The 17646-nt window shown below is 41.5% G+C and overlaps 1 protein-coding gene across 1 annotated transcript in view; it reads left to right on the top strand.

Moving 5' to 3' along the window:
- Positions 1-17646, top strand: part of tpcn3 (two pore segment channel 3) — a 143809-nt gene that overhangs the window by 47683 nt on the left and 78480 nt on the right. The window contains exons 4-7 of the mRNA XM_028820525.2: positions 266-394; positions 8125-8241; positions 14706-14824; positions 17354-17455. Of these exons, the coding sequence (XP_028676358.2) occupies positions 266-394; positions 8125-8241; positions 14706-14824; positions 17354-17455 (467 nt within the window). The remainder of the gene's footprint in view (positions 1-265; positions 395-8124; positions 8242-14705; positions 14825-17353; positions 17456-17646) is intronic.

Below are 17646 nucleotides of genomic sequence, written 5' to 3'. Positions count from 1 at the left end.
CTCAAATGTGCTAATGAAAATGACCGAGATCAGGATTAATACCTTTTGCTGGTCCCATATTCATTTATTATCTGGCAATTGCAGAAATTCTGCTCTCTTAAATGATACCCTGTACTCCATATCAACTGGTAGTTGTGATCCAATATTTTTAATCAACATTGGCAACAAAATGAATAATAGTAATCCGTTTTAAACATACTCTGAAAATTAGTTAATCAATTTATTCATTGTACTTAGTACTAACCTTTTCCATTTTATTTTTCAGGCGACCTCCCTTGCAGAGTTTGTTTGTCTTTTGGTCTTCACTGGACGTTTGGTTCATTATGCTAAGGTCATACCACCGTGGAAGTTCTGGAAAGACGCCAAGAATATCTGCATCATGGTTATTATATTAGTAAGCTGAAAATATTAATATATACTAGTAGTAATTTATGAAGGATTAATTCAGTATCTTGGTGTAATGAAAAGTCAAGCAAATCAATACCTTTTATTGGCTAGCTAAGAAGAATACAATGTGCAAGGCTTTCGAGGCAACTCAGGCCCCTTCTTCAAGCAAGATGTGTTTTTTTTAAGTTACCTAATAAAAGGTGTCATTTTGCTTGACTTCTCACTACATCCATAATGGCTAACACAGTACAACACCCTAGTACTTCAGTTTCTTGGAAAAGACATTTTTGGGCTCACAGTATGTGTTTCACTGTAGCCACCTTCTCCTGTTGTGAATCTTGATGTCTGTCTGAACTGTTTGTTCATTCCATTAAGAAGACTAACAGAATGTTAGGTTATATAGCACCTTGATGTGTGGAGTACAAGTCCAAGGAGGTTACGCTCAACCTTTATAATACACTGGTGAGGCCTCATCTTGAGTACTGTGTGCAGTTTTGGTCTTCTTGCTACAAAAAGGACATAGCAGCACTAGAAAAGGTCCAGAGAAGAGCGACTAGGCTGATTCCAGGGCTACAGGGGTTGAATTATGAGGAAAGCCTTTACAGTTTAAGCAAAAGAAGATTAAGAGGTGACATGATTGAAGTGTTTAAAATTATGAAGGGAATTAGTGCAGTGGATCGAGACTGTTATTTTAAAATGAGTTCATCAAGAACACGGGGACACAGTTGGAAACTTGTTAAGGGTAAATTTCGCACAAACATTAGGAAGTTTTTCTTTACACAAAGAACGATAGAAACTTGGAATAAGTTACCAAGTAGTGTGGTAGACAGTAAGACGTAAGACGTAAGCCTGAGTCAAGTTAATTAAATTAAGACAAAAGAAGTTAATTAGCAGCAAAAACAGGTCACTAATTAAGAAGATGGATAGAATGAAATCCTGCAGCCACTGCGGCCTTCCAGGACTGGAGTCTGAAACCCGTGCTTTAGATAGTGGCGGCCTCCACAAAATGACCTGTGGTTATGTGTTTATTCCGACTCACAGGTGGCACAGTGGTAGTGCTGCTGCTTTGCAGTAAACTCAAAACTCGATTTGATATTTTCTTGGAAGAAATAAGTGGATAGTACTGGCGAGCTTTGTTGGGCTGAATGGCCTGTTCTCGTCTAGAGTGTTCTAATGTTCTAATGTTCATTCTGATGACCTAACTTTGCTGTGATGCACTGTGACATGTCTGTTCATTTATTTTACTTTCAAAAGATGCATTTAAGAGTTAAGGCTGATCATCAGTGACAAGCCTTTTGTTAACTAAGATGTTTCTAGTTCTTGCCCTAGAAGTAGGCATCAGTCAGTCACTTTCTTATAGTTGCATCAATTAGTGTAAGTGAACTATGAAGGCATATGGAAATTCATGTCAAAGCACACTTACATGAAGCATGGACAATTTTGGAACAGAGCTGATTGTGATCAGGTAAACCTTTGAATCTAGCCAACAGACGCTGCACTGTTCCAATATGGAGTAAACCTTTTGTTCTTCCAGTTGAATGTATCTTTTGTGCATTTATGATTGTGTGTTTTATTATTGTGAAGAGATTTGCTCAGCCAACTTTGGTTTCCAACTAAGTTGAGTTTAATTTTGGTCTTCTCACTGTAATCAATATCAGCAGTTTGCCTTTTTTTATCAAATACATTTAATCTCCTTTAAAATTGTCCAAAATGTTTCTAGGGCGAGATCCAACCTGTGAACGTTACAATTGAGCTCCAGCTTCACTAGGCCATATGTTTTGGGCAAGCACCAAATTAACATCATTCTCGACAAACATTTTTAAATGCCTATCAGACAGCCTTGGTGTCACAATCCTTCCTAACCCATTAACAGCTGTGTTTGGTGGGCTTCCAGCAGGGCTTAAAGTGGAGAAGGACAAGCAAACTGTAATTGCCTTTACTTCACTATTAGCACGTATACTTGTCTCGCTCAACTGGAAGAATTCCGGCCCACCTCTTTTAAGTCAGTGGGTAGCTGATGTTATGTACTATTTGAAATTGGGGGAAAAAAATCAAATTCTCACTTAGAGGATCTGTACAAAACTTTTTTAAAACCTCGCAGGATATAATCAATAACATTTTAGAATAAGCTTTTATATTGGGGAGAAAGTTTTACTTTGACTGTTGGCCTTCCTCTCGTTCTCATGAGTTGGGATTGAGTTGAATTTAGTTTTGTGTTGGCTGGGATTGGCTCCAGCAGACCCCCGTGACCCTGTGTTCGGATTCAGCGGGTTGGAAAATGGATGGATGGATGGATGGACTTGATTGTATGGAATGTTACATGCTTTTAACAAATTCAATAAAAGATAAAGGGCGGCATGGTGGCGCAATGGTAGCGCTGCTGCCTCACAGTTAGGAGACCTGGGTTCGCTTCCCGGGTCCTCCCTGCGTGGAGTTTGCATGTTCTCCCCATGTCTGCGTGGGTTTCCTCCGGGCGCTCCGGTTTCCTCCCACAGTCCAAAAATATGCAGATTAGGTGGATTGACGATTCTAAATTGGCCTTAGTGTATGCTTGGTGTGTGGGTGTGTTTGTGTGTGTCCTGCGGTGGGTTGGCACCCTGCCTGGAATTGGTTCCTGCCTTGTGCCCTGTGTTGGCTGGGATTGGCTCCAGTAGACCCCCGTGACCCTGTGTTCGGATTCAGCAGGTTGGAAAATGGATGGATGGATAAAAGATAAAAAAAAAAAAGATTCATTGGACACTTTAAAATGGCCTACATGTCCATGTGTGCACTAGTTTTCTACACCATGGGCTGGCATTCTGTCTCAGACTGATCCCTATTTTGTAGAAAATGCTCTTACTTACCCAGAAACAAAGCAGGCAAAAAAGAAGGTTCATACAGTGGATTTATGGGAATTAACTTTTTTGTTTTTTATAATCTACATATTAAATGCTCAGGTCTGTAACGCAATTACTCATGAACAACTCGGCTTGAAGGTTGATCTTGGCCTTAGTAGAAAGCTTGGGATTAACATGTTCAGGAAAGTCAAAAAACTTTAGATCAGGGGTGTCGAACTCCAGTCCTGGAGGGCCTCAGTGGCTGCAGGTTTTCATTCTAACCCTTTTCCTAATCAGTGACCAGTTTTCACTGCTAATTAACTCCTTTTCCCTTCATTTTAATAGCATTGTTTTTAAGGATTCAGTCCACTGAATTTATTCCTTTCTTCATTAAATGGCAGCCAAACAGAAATGAGACGTGAAACGAGCCAACAGATGACCATCTAAACTGGAATTTCAAACTCTAACCAATTTCACTCCAACCAGTTTCTTAATGAGAGGCCAATTCTTGCTGTTAATTAAACTTGTTCTTTAATTCCATGGCTTGTTGCTGCTCTCATTCTGCCACAGCGGACATTTCCATAACTGTTGATGTTCTGTTTTTTCTAAGACCACTGTCAAGATGTTTTGGTGACCTGAGAGATCAGCCTTACTGAGACCTTCACCTTTCTTTATTTTCAGATATTGTGTGATGGGCACAGGTGAGCTGGTCATGTGGCAGCTTGTTTCGTGTCTCATTATTGTTTGTCTGCTAATTAAGGAAAAAGAGACAACTAGGGGGCCTGAGTCAAGTTAATTAAATTAAGGCAAAAGAAGTTAATTAGCAGCAAAAACAGGTCACTAATTAAGAAGATGGATAGAATGAAATCCTGCAGCCACTGCGGCCTTCCAGGACTGGAGTCTGAAACCCATGTTTTAGATAGTGGCAGCCTCCACAAAATGGCCTGTGGTTATGTGTTTATTCCGACTTATAGGTGGCGCAGTGGTAGTGCTGCTGCTTTGCAGTAAGGAGATTGTGAGTTCGCTTCCTGTTTGGAGAGCGCTTTGAGTAGTGAGAAAAGCGCTATATAAATGTAAAGAATTATTATTATTATTATTATTACAGAAAAGTGATTGCAAAACCAATTGACATGGAAGAAAGAAAATGAAGAGCAGTGATATCTGCTAAGTGTCGGGCAAATCACAGAATCCAGTTATTTAGTGAAGAACTACACAATAGGAAGAAGAATAAGAAGAGCAGTGACCTCTTGTGAGAGTCAGGTGTGGGATATAGAATACAAGAACGACAAGAAACTGAAAGAAGTACATCATTTTACATGGCGACAACCTGGTGGTTATGACCTGTTGTCATGTATTTATGGTGAAGTGACCTAGAAACCAAGTGATAATCACCATAATGGCTGGAAAAAAAAAAGAAGAGGTGCAACAGCTGCTGAGCATTAAGCACATCGCAGAAGTCGATTAAGTGACAAAGAAGGGTAAAGAACAAGAAGACAAGATGTTAAAAAGCATAAGCAAGAAAGAAGTAATCCTGAATATAAAATCTTAGGTAGTGGCAACTTTGTGGTCATAAAGGATGGCAAAGTGACATGTGGTTGTGTGTTTATGGCAAAGCAATTGATAATCCATATTACTAACCGAGAATGGTAAACCAGAAGGCACAGACGCAGGTCTCGGTAAACCGGAAGGCACAGACGCAGGTACGTGCCGATGGACCCAGGAGACATAGTGCGCAGGTGCCTACAGCGCGCGTCTCATAAACTGCAAGCGAAGTCTGATCCACCGCGAATGAAGGAGTTACGGCTCAGAAATGAAAGAGCTCAACTAACGTAAATAGGACATGAAGTAACAATGCGCCCATAGCTAAAGACTAACGACACATCCACACAGAAAAGAGGATTCTGCACTGCACCCCAGAATCAAACGAAAGGCACTACGGGGTCCGCAAAGGTCCACAATGATAGTACGAAAGGCGCAGGCGCCTACAACGCGCTTCTGAACTAAACGTCCACACTACACAGCATGGTCCGGGTAATAAGAATAAACAAACTCTCCGTATTAAACGTACGGCATCCTCACACGTCCAAACCATATAGCATATGTGAATCATATTACAGTGATGCATTATTAACAGTACAACCACAGAAAACGCTCCGTATTAACAGTAAGTGCAATTATCCATATTAGTAGCGGTAGACAATGGATAACTAATGGAGTCACGGTCACGGATCCAAAACGATCCAGCTCAACTAACGGAGCTACAAAAGCGAGCCCGCATGGATAAAAACAATAGACGTGGGCGCCTACAACACACGTCTGAAACCGTGGAAGCAAAACTATCTCGACTCCAAAACCAAACAGCTCGACTAACGGAGCTACAAAAACGAGCCCGCATGGACAAATACAATGTACATAGATGCCTACAACGCGCGTCTGAAACTGCGGAAGCAAAGCAGGCACGGGTTCAAAACGAACGACCACAACTGACGGAGATACAAAAACGAGCCCGCCTGGATAAAATCAATGAACGCAGGCGCCTACAACGCGCTTCTCAAACAACGCAACCAAAGGAGTCACGGCTCCAAAATGAAACATCTCAACTAACGGACATACAGAAGCGAGCCCGCCTGAATACAATTAATGAACGTAGGCGCCTACAACGCGCCTCTCAAACAGCAGAGGTAATATATAAACGGCAAAGAAAGGAACGACAGACGGCCACTAAACAATTCCGCCAATTAGCTGACAACGCATTCTGTAATGAGTCCACTATTAGTGGACATTCATTAGGATTAATGAATATACTTCCTTTGTTCATCATCTACACCTTTATACTCCAATATATCTCATACATTCATCAATGTATTTTGGGTTACCCAACACTGGGGGTAGGCGAGCGGAGCCCCCTTGTAACCAACATAATGGAAGAAACAAAAAGAAGAGCAGCGACTTCTGATGAGCATATATAACCTGATGTGTTCTTGAAATTTAACAAAATTTAGGTTGCATTGAGCTGGTGGCCATAAAGGACAGCAACATGATCAAAAAAACCAAGTCATAACCACCATAATGGCAGAAAGAAAAAGAACAGCAACATTTGATGAATGTATATAGCCTGTTATGCCCTTGACATTTAAAAAAAAGTTTAGGTTGCATCATTCTGGTGGCCATAAAGGACAGCAAGTGGCCTGTGGTCGTGAGTTTACGGGAAAGTGATTGAGAAACCAAGTCATAACCACTATATTAGCAGAATTAAAAAGAACAGCAGCACCTTCTGATGAATGTATATAACCTGATATATTCTTGAAATTTTAAAAAATTTAGGTCACAACATCTTGCTGGCTACTTGACTGGTAGTCATAAACATTTATTGTAATAAAAGCATGGTTCCTGCAAGTCCATCTTTTGATAATCCCCCAGGTCATGGTACATACTGTACAGTATATGTTCAGAATCCATAATCAAGTGTAAGTATTGTGTTTATTGATCAACAGTGACCTTTGTTACACATAAATAAAGGATGTAACCACCATAATGGCAGAAAGGAAAAGAACGGCAGTGACATCTGCTGATTGTCAAGCAAGTCGGGCTCTTAGGCATGCAAGGCAAAGCCCAGGATACACACTTCAAGAACACCCCAATCAAGAAGGTCATCAAATACTTGAAACGTCCCACCATATGAACACATTGCTTTTACATCCTTGCATTAATGTTGCTTTGGAGACCATTACTTGGAAAAGTTACATCAGTGAATGTCAAGATGTATTTTTTAAGAATGAAAAATAAAGAATGTGTTGCTGGAGATGAGCTACCAGAAGTAATAAAAGACATTCTGACTTCTAAAAGAACTGAAAGAAGTAACTGTTTAGAAAATATAAGAAGTTATCTTTTTTTCTGTTCACATTTTATTTCAAGACTGTAAGTCTGTGTGTTTCACTAGTACGTACATACAATTTAATTAATCACATTAAGTAATTCCTCTGTTGATCCAAATTGAACAATTTGGAAAGTTTTCATTTCCTTTTTAAGACTCCATTCCAAATGCTGCTTGCTAGTCCTTTAGGTGAATCTGAGATAAAATGCATTACTATGTAATTCTGGGCAGAATAGTTCATTGTTATGATTCTCCTGCATTTGTCGCTGATCCCACTGAAAAATTAATTAGCAGTGGCGGTTTTGCTGTCGATCACATAGGCTCTCTGAAGTTATTACTGCTGCTTCATAATTCCAGATGCTAAATTGAGGTTCAGCAGCTGTCTGAAGTCATTTTTCCTCTCTATCCCCATGCCGGCATGCAAGGTTTTTGGGTAATTCAGTTTCTTCACACATCCCAAAGACATGCATGGTAGGTAATCGTTGTGGCTTATTTGTCACTGTGAGTGTGTGCCCCGATGTGGACCAGTGCTTTTTTCTGAATTAATACTGAAACTTGTGTTTGATGCTGCTGAGGCAGATACTCTACCACTGCTGTTTCTACTTTACTGGATTTAGTAAATGAATGAATGAGTTGTGTTTTCCACCTGAAGGGAGCAGTGCACCAGGCTCTTTTTATTTTCATTAATTGCTTGAGCTGATCTGCAACTCATCCAGCTCTGCTTTACTGAAGTTTTTTCCATCACTTTCAGTGAGCTCTTCATTTTGCCACTGCAGTCTGTGAGGCATGAATGAGAAATGTAATTGGTATTGGGTGGCAGACTGCCCATTGAAACAGATCATTCAGTCAATTCTGTGCTTTCTTCCTGGAGCAGTCATAGTTAGGGAGAGAAGGATGGCACATATATAGCAAGCACATGGTCGTGGTAGTGGCTAAAGATGCAAATGTATTTGAATTATGTCATTTTATGATTTAAATAGCTAATTAATGAAACATTTTATATTTCATTTAGGCAAGCCTTTCAGCTGCTTTCTTCTTTTTCCTCAGCTCACGCTTATAGATATGATTATATACGGGTCACTGAAGATGACTGGATATTATGGAGTCAGATGGTCCAGAGTGCTTCGACCTCTTTTCCTTGTCAATATCACTGAAGGCCGTCTGGTAACATTTTTTTTTTATTATTATTAAAATTAAGAAAAGAGAGACTACAGACTTGTAAGTCACTTTGACCATGGCTTGGTAGTGTAAGCTCGCATGAAAAATTAAACTACAGTATATTAATAAATGTAATATGTATACATTAAGATACAGGACAAGTTTATATTTGGGTATACAGTATTAATAAAGTACTTTTGAGGAACAGTTAAAAAAGCAAACTCTCAACTTAAACCATTGCCCAAGCAAAAGTGGTAGATGACAGAATTGCATTTTACCACCTCACATCATGAGAGGAAACTACACAATTCATTCAGCAGACTTTGGGAAGCTTCAGCCCATCCATCATGTAAAAATGTTTGGCCAAAAATCAGCTTTGAATTCTGCCTGAAAAAGATTTGCAGCTTTTTAGTGGTGTGTTGAATGTTTTTTTTTTTTTAATAATTGTAATATAAATATATAAACACATTTGCAGTTGACTTATAAACAAATGCATCCCAGCCAAATATGAACACCTTTCTCTAAAATGATTATAAAATATGTTTCAGTTGAAAATGATCAGTGAGAACTATATGCTATATTTCATTTGCAATTAGCCCACTGGCATGAAGTGACAGGTTTCAGTCCACATCTTTCACATACTTGTAACTCGTGGCCCTGCTCGATTATTGAGGATCATACTGCAAATAAGTTAAAAATCTTGAATTCAAATTGCTTTTCGTTGTTTGCTAAAATAAACAGAGTGGTAACTCACAATTTTCTTCAAATGTTGTATGAAGGTAGTCCTATATCAGTGCTGTTATAGACCAGCAGTTCTTCACCTGTGTGGTAAACAAGGTGGCATTTAATGAAACAAATCGAGAGAGGGGGTGTGTGTGCATATATATATATATACTGTATAATTGTCGCAGATGGCTGGAGGGGGGCGACCCGGCCACGATGCCCCGGAGGACTGGAAGAGAGCTTACGCCCGCCCCAGACCACGTGGGGGCGACCACCCTGGTTGCTATGGGGACCACGGGTACAGAGCTTTGAAGTTCAACCCTGTAGGGGCCTGTGGTCACCGCCAGGGGGTGCCCCGATACCTTGGGAGCCCTGGACCTCAGCACTTCCGCCACACCCGGAAGTGCTAGTGGGAAGAGGAGAAGGGACACCTGGTACGCAGCCGGCACTTCCGGTGGAAGATTGCTGGGAAGCACCTGGAGCACAACTGGGTGACTATAAAAGGGGCCGCCTCCCTTCATACATTGGCTAGAGTCGGGTGGAAGAGGACAAGGTCTCCGGAGGAGGCAAGGAGGCGGCCTGAAGAAGATAAGGCATTGTTTTGTGGCCAGGACTTTTGGGGTTTGTGTGAGCACTTTGCTGTAAATATGGATGAAAATAAACGTGTGTGGGGTGATTCAAACGTGTCTGCCTGTCTGTGTCTGGGTCATGTTCCACAATATACATATATATCTCAATATCTTAATACATAATTCACCTACCTCCTCACTCACTCACTCATGTCCGTCCGAAGCCGAATGCGCAGTCGCCTTCTTCGCAGCTGCCTGAAAAAACTTACGAGACCGAAATCCAACCCCAACATCGCGGCAGGCAGCAGATTTAGCCTACGCATTTCAGGATTATTATACTGAAATCCCAAATCCTTCCGCCCAGGCGTAGGATATTTGCCCCGATCACAGCCAACCCTCACACTCAAAATAATACGTAAGAACATATTATTATTAAGTACTTTCAGTGGCAGGAATGACTCCACAGCCATCACGATCATTACACTACCGTCGTCCGCAGATGTTGATGTGTGCGACGCGAGGTACACATTCTAAGCCGCATACAAATCTCCACAGATGGCGCGGTTCGCATTGTCGTGCGCTGCTGCTGAGATCTGAGTAAAATAAAACGCTGCTGGCCTATTTGCACCAAGCACTGAATGTTCACCACACCATCTGGAGTGATTTTAATGCCCCTTGCATCCTTGCCCTTTCAAAACTGCTTATTCTCGCAACTTGGTGCCAACGGACGCAAAAATTCAAAGAGAAAGGCGACTTCGATTAAAGCTCTAGAGGCCTGAAAGGCGATTTCGACTACAGCTCGAGGCCTAATTACGCATTCTGATTCAATTACGCATTCATTCAATACACCTATATCAGGTTTGTGGTGCTTATACTTATTACTATTCCATATTTTACTGGAACATTCATCATTCAATATTATACTATAGGCCTTTAAAATTCATCAACTAACAGTACAAGCCTGTACAGTAATGAGTGAAGCGAACTAAAATCATTACAAAAAAACTTCTTCGTTTCTTCTTCTACTTTCGCCGTGAAAAAGTCATACATATCCCAAACCTCTTAGTTAATTATCATTACTTATATCACTTTTCTTGTTTATTTCTTATCATTTCTTCTTCATACACTGCTGACACAAACTCGTGCCCATTTCATCTTACGTTGTCGAAACGGGCTTTTTGTCTAGTAATGTAATATAATATAATATATGAAAACACCCCAATACTCAGATGTTCCTAGGAAATGAAAGACATACCACTGTTATCTTTTTTTGTTGAAAGGAGAGTCAATTATTGTGCAGGCTGAGAGGGGTCCCCAAACTTTTTCGTATGACTATATATGTATATATGTACAGTCATATGAAAAAGTTTGGGATTCTCTTAACCATGGAAATGATTCTGCGATCATCCACCACTGTTGTCTTCCATGGACGTCCAGGTCTTTGTGCGTTGCTGAGTTCACCAGTGCTTGCTTTCTTTCTCAGGATGTACCAAACTGTAGATTTTGCCACTCGTAATATTGTAGCAATTTCTCAGATGGGTTTTTTCTGTTTTCGCAGCTTAAGGATGGCTTCTTTCACCTGCATGGAGAGCTCCTTTGACGGCATGTTGTCTGTTCACAGCAAAATCTTCCACATGCAAGCACCACACCTCAAATCAACTCCAGGCCTTTTATCTACTTAATTGATAATGACATAACGACAGACTTGCCCACACCTGCCCATGAAATAGCTTTTGAGTCAATTGTCCAATTACTTTTGAGCCCCTGAAATGAAGGGATTGTGTTCAAAAAATGCTTTAGTTGCCTCACATTTTTATGCAATCGTTTTGTTCACCCCACTGAATTAAAGTTGAAAGTCTGCACTTCAACTGCAGCTGAGTTGTTTCATTTAAAATTCATTGTGGTAATGTACAGAACCAAAATTAGAAAAAAGTTCTCTCTGTTCAAATATTTATGGACCTAACTGTAACTTTTCAAGCACCTCCACCACCTTCTTCTTCTTTCGGCTGCTCCTGTTAGGGGTTGCCACAGTGGATCATCTTCTTCCATATCTTTCTGTCCTCTTCATCTTGCTCTGTTACACCCATAACCTGCATGTCTTCTCTCGCCACATCCATAAACCTTCGCTTAGTCCTTCCTCTTTTCCTCTTCCCTGCCAGCTCTATCCTTAGTATCCTTCTCCCAATATACTCAGCATCTCTCCTCTGCACATGTCCAAACCAATACAATCTCACCTCTCTGACTTTGTCTCCCAACCGTCCAGCTTGAGCTGACCCTCTAATGTCCTCATTTCTAATCCTGTCCATCCTCGTCACACCCAATGCAAATCTTAGCATCTTTAACTCTGCTACCTCCAGCTCTGTCTCCTGCTTTCTGGTCAGTGCTACCGTCTCCAACCCATTTAACATAGCTGGTCTCACTACCGTCCTGTAGACCTTCCCTTTTACTCTTGCTGATACCCATCTGTCACAAATTACTCCTGACACTCTTCTTCACCCACTCCACACTGCCTGTACTCTCTTTTTCACTTCTCTACCACAATCCCCATTACTCTGTACTATTGATCCCAAGTATTTAAACTCATCCACCTTCGCCAACTCTACTCCCTGCATCCTCACCATTCCACTGACCTCCCTCTCATTTACACACATGTATTCTGTCTTGTTCCTACTCACCTTCATTCCTCTCCTCTCTAGAGCATATCTCCACCTCTCCAGGGTCTCCTCAACCTGCTCCCTACAATCGCTACAGATCAGAATGTCATCAGCAAACATCATAGTCCACGAGGACTCCTGTCTAATCTCGTCTGTCAACCTGTCCATCACCATTGCAAATAAGAAAAGGCTCAGAGACGATCTCTGTTGTAATCCCACCTCCAACTTGAATGCATCCGTCACTCCTACCACAGACCTCTCCAATGTCACATTTCCCTTGTACATATCCAGTACAACTCTTACGTACTTCTCTGCCACTCCCGACTTTCTCATACAATACCACAGCTCCTCTCGAGGCACCTTGTCATATGCTTTCTCCAGGTCCTCAAAGATGCATTGCAACTCCTTCTGGCCTTCACTATACTTCTTCATCAACATCCTCAGAGCAAACATTGCATGTGTGGTGCTCTTTCTTGACATGAAACCATACTGCTGCTCACTAATCATCACCTCACTTCTTAACCTAGCTTCCACTACTCTTTCCCATAACTTCATGCTGTGGCTCAAAAACTCCACTGCCATCCTCCTAAACACCTCCATGCTTCCTCAGGTATGTCATCTGGACCAACAGCCTTTCCATTTTTCATCCTCTTTATAGCTGTCCTTACTTCCTCCTTGCTAATCTGTTGCACTTCCTGATTCACTATCTTCACATCATCCAACCTCGTCTCTCTCTCGTTCTCTTCATTCATCAGCCTCTCAAAATACTCTTTCCATCTGCTCAACACACTCTCCTCGCTTGTGAGTATGTTTCCATCTTTATCCTTTATCACCCAAACCTGCTGCACATCTTTCCCAGCTCGCTCCCTCTGTCTAGCCAATCGGTACAGGTCCTTTTCTTACTCCTTAGTGTCCAACCTCTCATACAACTCATCATACGCCTTTTCTTTAGCCTTCGCCACCTCTCTCTTCACCTTGTGTCTTATCTCCATGTACTCTTGTCTACTTTCTGCGTCTCTCTGACTATCCCACTTCTTCTTTGCCATCCTCTTCCTCTGTATACTCTCCTGTATTTCCCCTTCAACCACCAGATTTCCTTTTCCTCCTTCCTCTTTCAAGATGCCACACCAAGCACCCTTCTTGCTGTCACCCTTACTACATCTGCTGTAGTTTCCCAGCTGTCTGGTAACTCTTCACTGCCACCCAGTGCCTGTCTCACCTCCTCCCTAAACTCAACCTTGCAGTCTTCCTTTTTCAACTTCCACCATTTGATCCTTGGCTCTGCCCTCACTCTCTTCCTCTTCCTATTCTCCAACGTCATACCTCAGACCACCATCCTATGCTGCTTAACTACACTTTCCCCCGCCAGCACCCTGTTGGCTAATAGTACTACTGGTGGTGGTCATTGTTAACCTGGGGCTCGACCGATCCGGTATGGAAGTTTGTATTGTTGTCCGCATATTGATTTGGCAAAATTTTACACCGGACGCCCTTCCTGATGTAACCCTCCCCATTTATCTGGGCTTGGGACTGGCATGAAGAAACACACTGGTTTGTGCATTCCACAATAAACAAATCAATAATCAATAATATAATAATTTTCCTCCTCTCCTCCCAGCAGCTCTGTCACACTCCCTCCCAACTCCGGATCCCTTGCTGGGTCTCCCATAGTCCTTTATATAGTTCTTGACCCGGAAGTGCTCCTGTTCATCTGTCCATGTGATTTATTAGCACTTCCGGGTCAGATGGAGAATTACATTTTTCTTCAGCCCGGAAGTACTTCTGTTCTTCTGTTCCCATGACTAGGGAGTATTTCCGGGCTATATGGAAAATAAAAATCCCCGCGTCTCCCTGCAGCGTCACATGGCGGCACCCAGCAGGGCTGTGAAGCCGAACTCCATCTCCCATGGTGCCCTGTGGGAATCCGGGGCACCTCTAAGTTGCAGGGAAGTCTCCATCTAGCGTCCTGGATGTGTTGGCCGGGTTGAGCTGCCGGCCATCCATCACAGTTCCCCACCCTTAGCTGAGCACAGTGGGGCAAAGCGTCCAGTCCCGCGAGGGTTGTCCTTCTCCAGGAGGTACTGTTTGCTGTGGCCGGACCTTGGCTTTGCCCTGAAAAGCAATCACAGGAGAATCGTTGGGAGACACTGTACATATGACTTCATTTAACTTCTTCCCCTGTTCTCCTTGGACAATTTCTCCACACATGGCCTGGCCGGTGGCACTCATAGCACAGCCGCCTTCCACCTGATAATCTCGCCCTGCGAGACTGAAAACAAGTTGGAAATGCTTGCTCCGCCCCTCTAACAGCTGAGGATGAGCTGTCAGCCTCACATGAGCTCGCAGCTCCGTGCTCTATTATATCAGGAGACCCCCGTTTCTCTTCCAGGCTCCCCATTTTAATCTGGGGCTTTCTCACAGTCTGGGTCTCTCTATGCATATATATGTTTGTGTGTATGTATGTATGTGTGTGTATTTGTTGTTTTTGTTCTTTTGTGTGATGGAAATATTTTCGTCCCTACAGATAAGGAGATCCTTTAGGAGCATCCGGAACACTCTGACTCAGGTCCTCTATGTGTTTTTGCTGTTCCTGTTTAGCATCCTCATGTTTTCACTAATGGGTTTGAAGCTGTTTGGAAAAAGGTAATTCCATGTTCTGTTTCTTATTTTATTTGGTGTTTTTACGTTCTGTCTGTGTTCCTTTACGTTATCTTAAGTGCTGGCATAACATCCTCAGCATGACAATAAAACGTCAACCTTCACTTTCAAGATCTTTTGTAAATCAGTTAGTAATTGAATATTCCTTTAACCCAATGGTATGGCAGGTTTGCTTTTCGTGCATTGGCCAAATTGAGGATCCATGTTAGAATCTCTGTGGTGGTGAAGACACACTTGTCTGTCATGTCTTTTAAATTTGTTAGTGTCACCTGCATTTGTCAGATTGATTGAAGGTGATTGCCAGGGATTCCTCCACCATGAGGACAAAGCTTACAAGTGGAATGTACTGTAGAAAGAAGCAAAATGTCTGCCTCTTGAAAAGTAATCTTTGACATCATAGCCCTTGCAGTTAAAATCCTGATATGGTATGATCGTTCACCTTAGTTGGATGAAAGGTCTTGCCTTTCATGCTTCTCAAGGAGGAAGGCAGGTCAGTTTAAGTTCCTGTGTTTGTGCCCTGGTTATAGAGCCACTATGGATAGTGGGGCCAAATATAAAGTATGTCCATAGCACTTCCCGTTTTCTTTCACTGCCCACATGTGGGACTGCCAGACTCTGACCTTTAAAACTCTTCAGTCTAGACTGTAATTGATTGTTAAAAATGGACACATGATGAAAATTGTAAGACCCAGTGATCTTGTAAAGCTTGAGATGGCAGAACAGACTATTGCCTGATGAACATTTTCAGTCTGTGCTACAGTTGAGTCATCTACTCAGCTGGATTTGTGGGTAACATCTTGTCTAACATTCCATTTTATTTGAAGGTATGTGGCCATAGTACAGCATTGTGATTACATTTTCTCTTATTTTTTAATTTTTTTTATTATTACTAAACAAGTGGTCACTTCATTTTCATATATTCTGACTAGCTGATAGGAGAGGTTTTGCAGCGCATCTTGACAACAGTTTTTCTGACTACAATTAAAGATTATTATTTTTTGTTTTGCGCACTCCCCCACCATTATATATCATCTATGGGGGAGGAGTGAGAGCTTTAGATTCGCCCAAAATTTCGATCTTTGGTTTTCGACGGATCTTGACATTTTAAGGTCCCCTGATACCGAAAACATCAATATCTCGATGATGGGTATGTGTCTGTCTGTCACAGTTTCTTGAGGATGGTCTAGAAGTGCCTTCTTCCATGGTTTCGAAACAGCACTCCTGCCTTGTCTTTCTGGTTACAGATAGGCCAATTTCTCTCTTTGTTTCTGTGTGTAATATCAGTTCTGTCGCTCAGGATGTGCTTCTGTTGGACCTTTCAAAGTTGTCTGTCAGTGCTCACCAAATGTGAACTGCTCTGTCCAGGCACTGTAGCAACTAAGTTACCCATCTCCTCTTGATGGAAATCTCCTAAGCTTCTTTATCATTTGACAGCTGGAGATCCTCAGATTTTTTTAATCTAATTCCTTTGAAACTATCCATATCTTAAATTAACGGGGGTGTCCTTGGAATCTACCGAGAGCTGTTCTACCTGTCTTTGCAATTAAATGTAATTTTTTGGGGCTCATTGACTTCACAATTATAGTACGCTCAAGTTCACTTAGCGGTTTTCTCAATGCTATTCTTACCTATTTATTTTCTTCATCCTCATCTGTGTATCTTGGTGGTTTTGACTCTGATTTGGGTTTGGTTGGGTGGTATGGGTGAGGTAGCATGGGGTTGGAAGGGGATACTGGGTGCTGCATGGTGTCTAACATTTTTCCCCTTTTCAGCTGATGTTTGCATTATGTGTTCCATTCCTTAATCCAATGAAAATGTTTCACAAAAATAGAAAGTTAGAGCAAATGTAATCGGGGGAAAAAAGGTGTTGGGAACTAGTGAAAGGGAGTAATGTGACTTTAGAATATTCAAAAGGTTTAATATCTGTGCACAATACAAGTATCTCAGATCTGTTGCATGTCATATACAGTATCACACGTGTCATATCAAGGGGATTTGCTATCTCTGTGGACAGACAGGACAAATTTCTCAGGGGAAGGACAAGTGTTATCTTTCTTAGAGATCTGCCATACAACATGATTTGGTGTGTTTAGGGCTGGCATAGCATGGCTTTGTGTTACCTTTGCTACAGAAGCAGCACAAATGATAAATTGCCAAGTTGTATTCTTTGCCTCCATGACTATACCAGGTCATAATCCATAACACACAAGATATAATATAGCTGATAAAGTGGACTGCATAGTCACCTTGCAATGCCATTGGTGAGAGAAGTGTAACAATAAGAAGCTTTGTTTCAGCAGCATTTTCATATCATAACTGGCAAGTTGTAGAAAAAGAAAAATACAGTGTTAAGGGTCCCTTCTGTTTCAGTGCATGGTTCCCAAAGAGACCGTTCTTGTTTTGACCTAGTCACCCTTTGGTATCTAAGAGGATATCTTAATTTTTAAATACCAATTTCATCAAAGTAGAATTATTTTTTGATTTGAAATGTGTTGTGCTGTTCTTTCTTGATAGAAATTTCGAGACGTCTGATGGAAAGCCGTACTTTACTAACTATCTGGACATTCTTTTTGACATGTATGTGCTGGTCACCACTGCCAACAGTCCAGATGTCATGTAAGTATTTCAGTTGTAACTTTTAAATTGTTCTTCATGAGTATTAATTATCTTGAAGTAATTGGTAATGTTAACATTAGAGGCACCGGTAAGTGCAAGATTTTTTTAATATATTTATTTCCTCCATCGATGGTCCTAGGAAGTTCCAACATTTTAATTTTTGTGTGTTCCCAGCTTGTTTACCTGTGGAT

Source organism: Erpetoichthys calabaricus, chromosome 15 (assembly GCF_900747795.2).
Source record: "Erpetoichthys calabaricus chromosome 15, fErpCal1.3, whole genome shotgun sequence".
Taxonomy (NCBI): Eukaryota; Metazoa; Chordata; class Cladistia; order Polypteriformes; family Polypteridae; genus Erpetoichthys; species Erpetoichthys calabaricus.
This window is presented reverse-complemented; position numbering and strand designations above follow the sequence as displayed.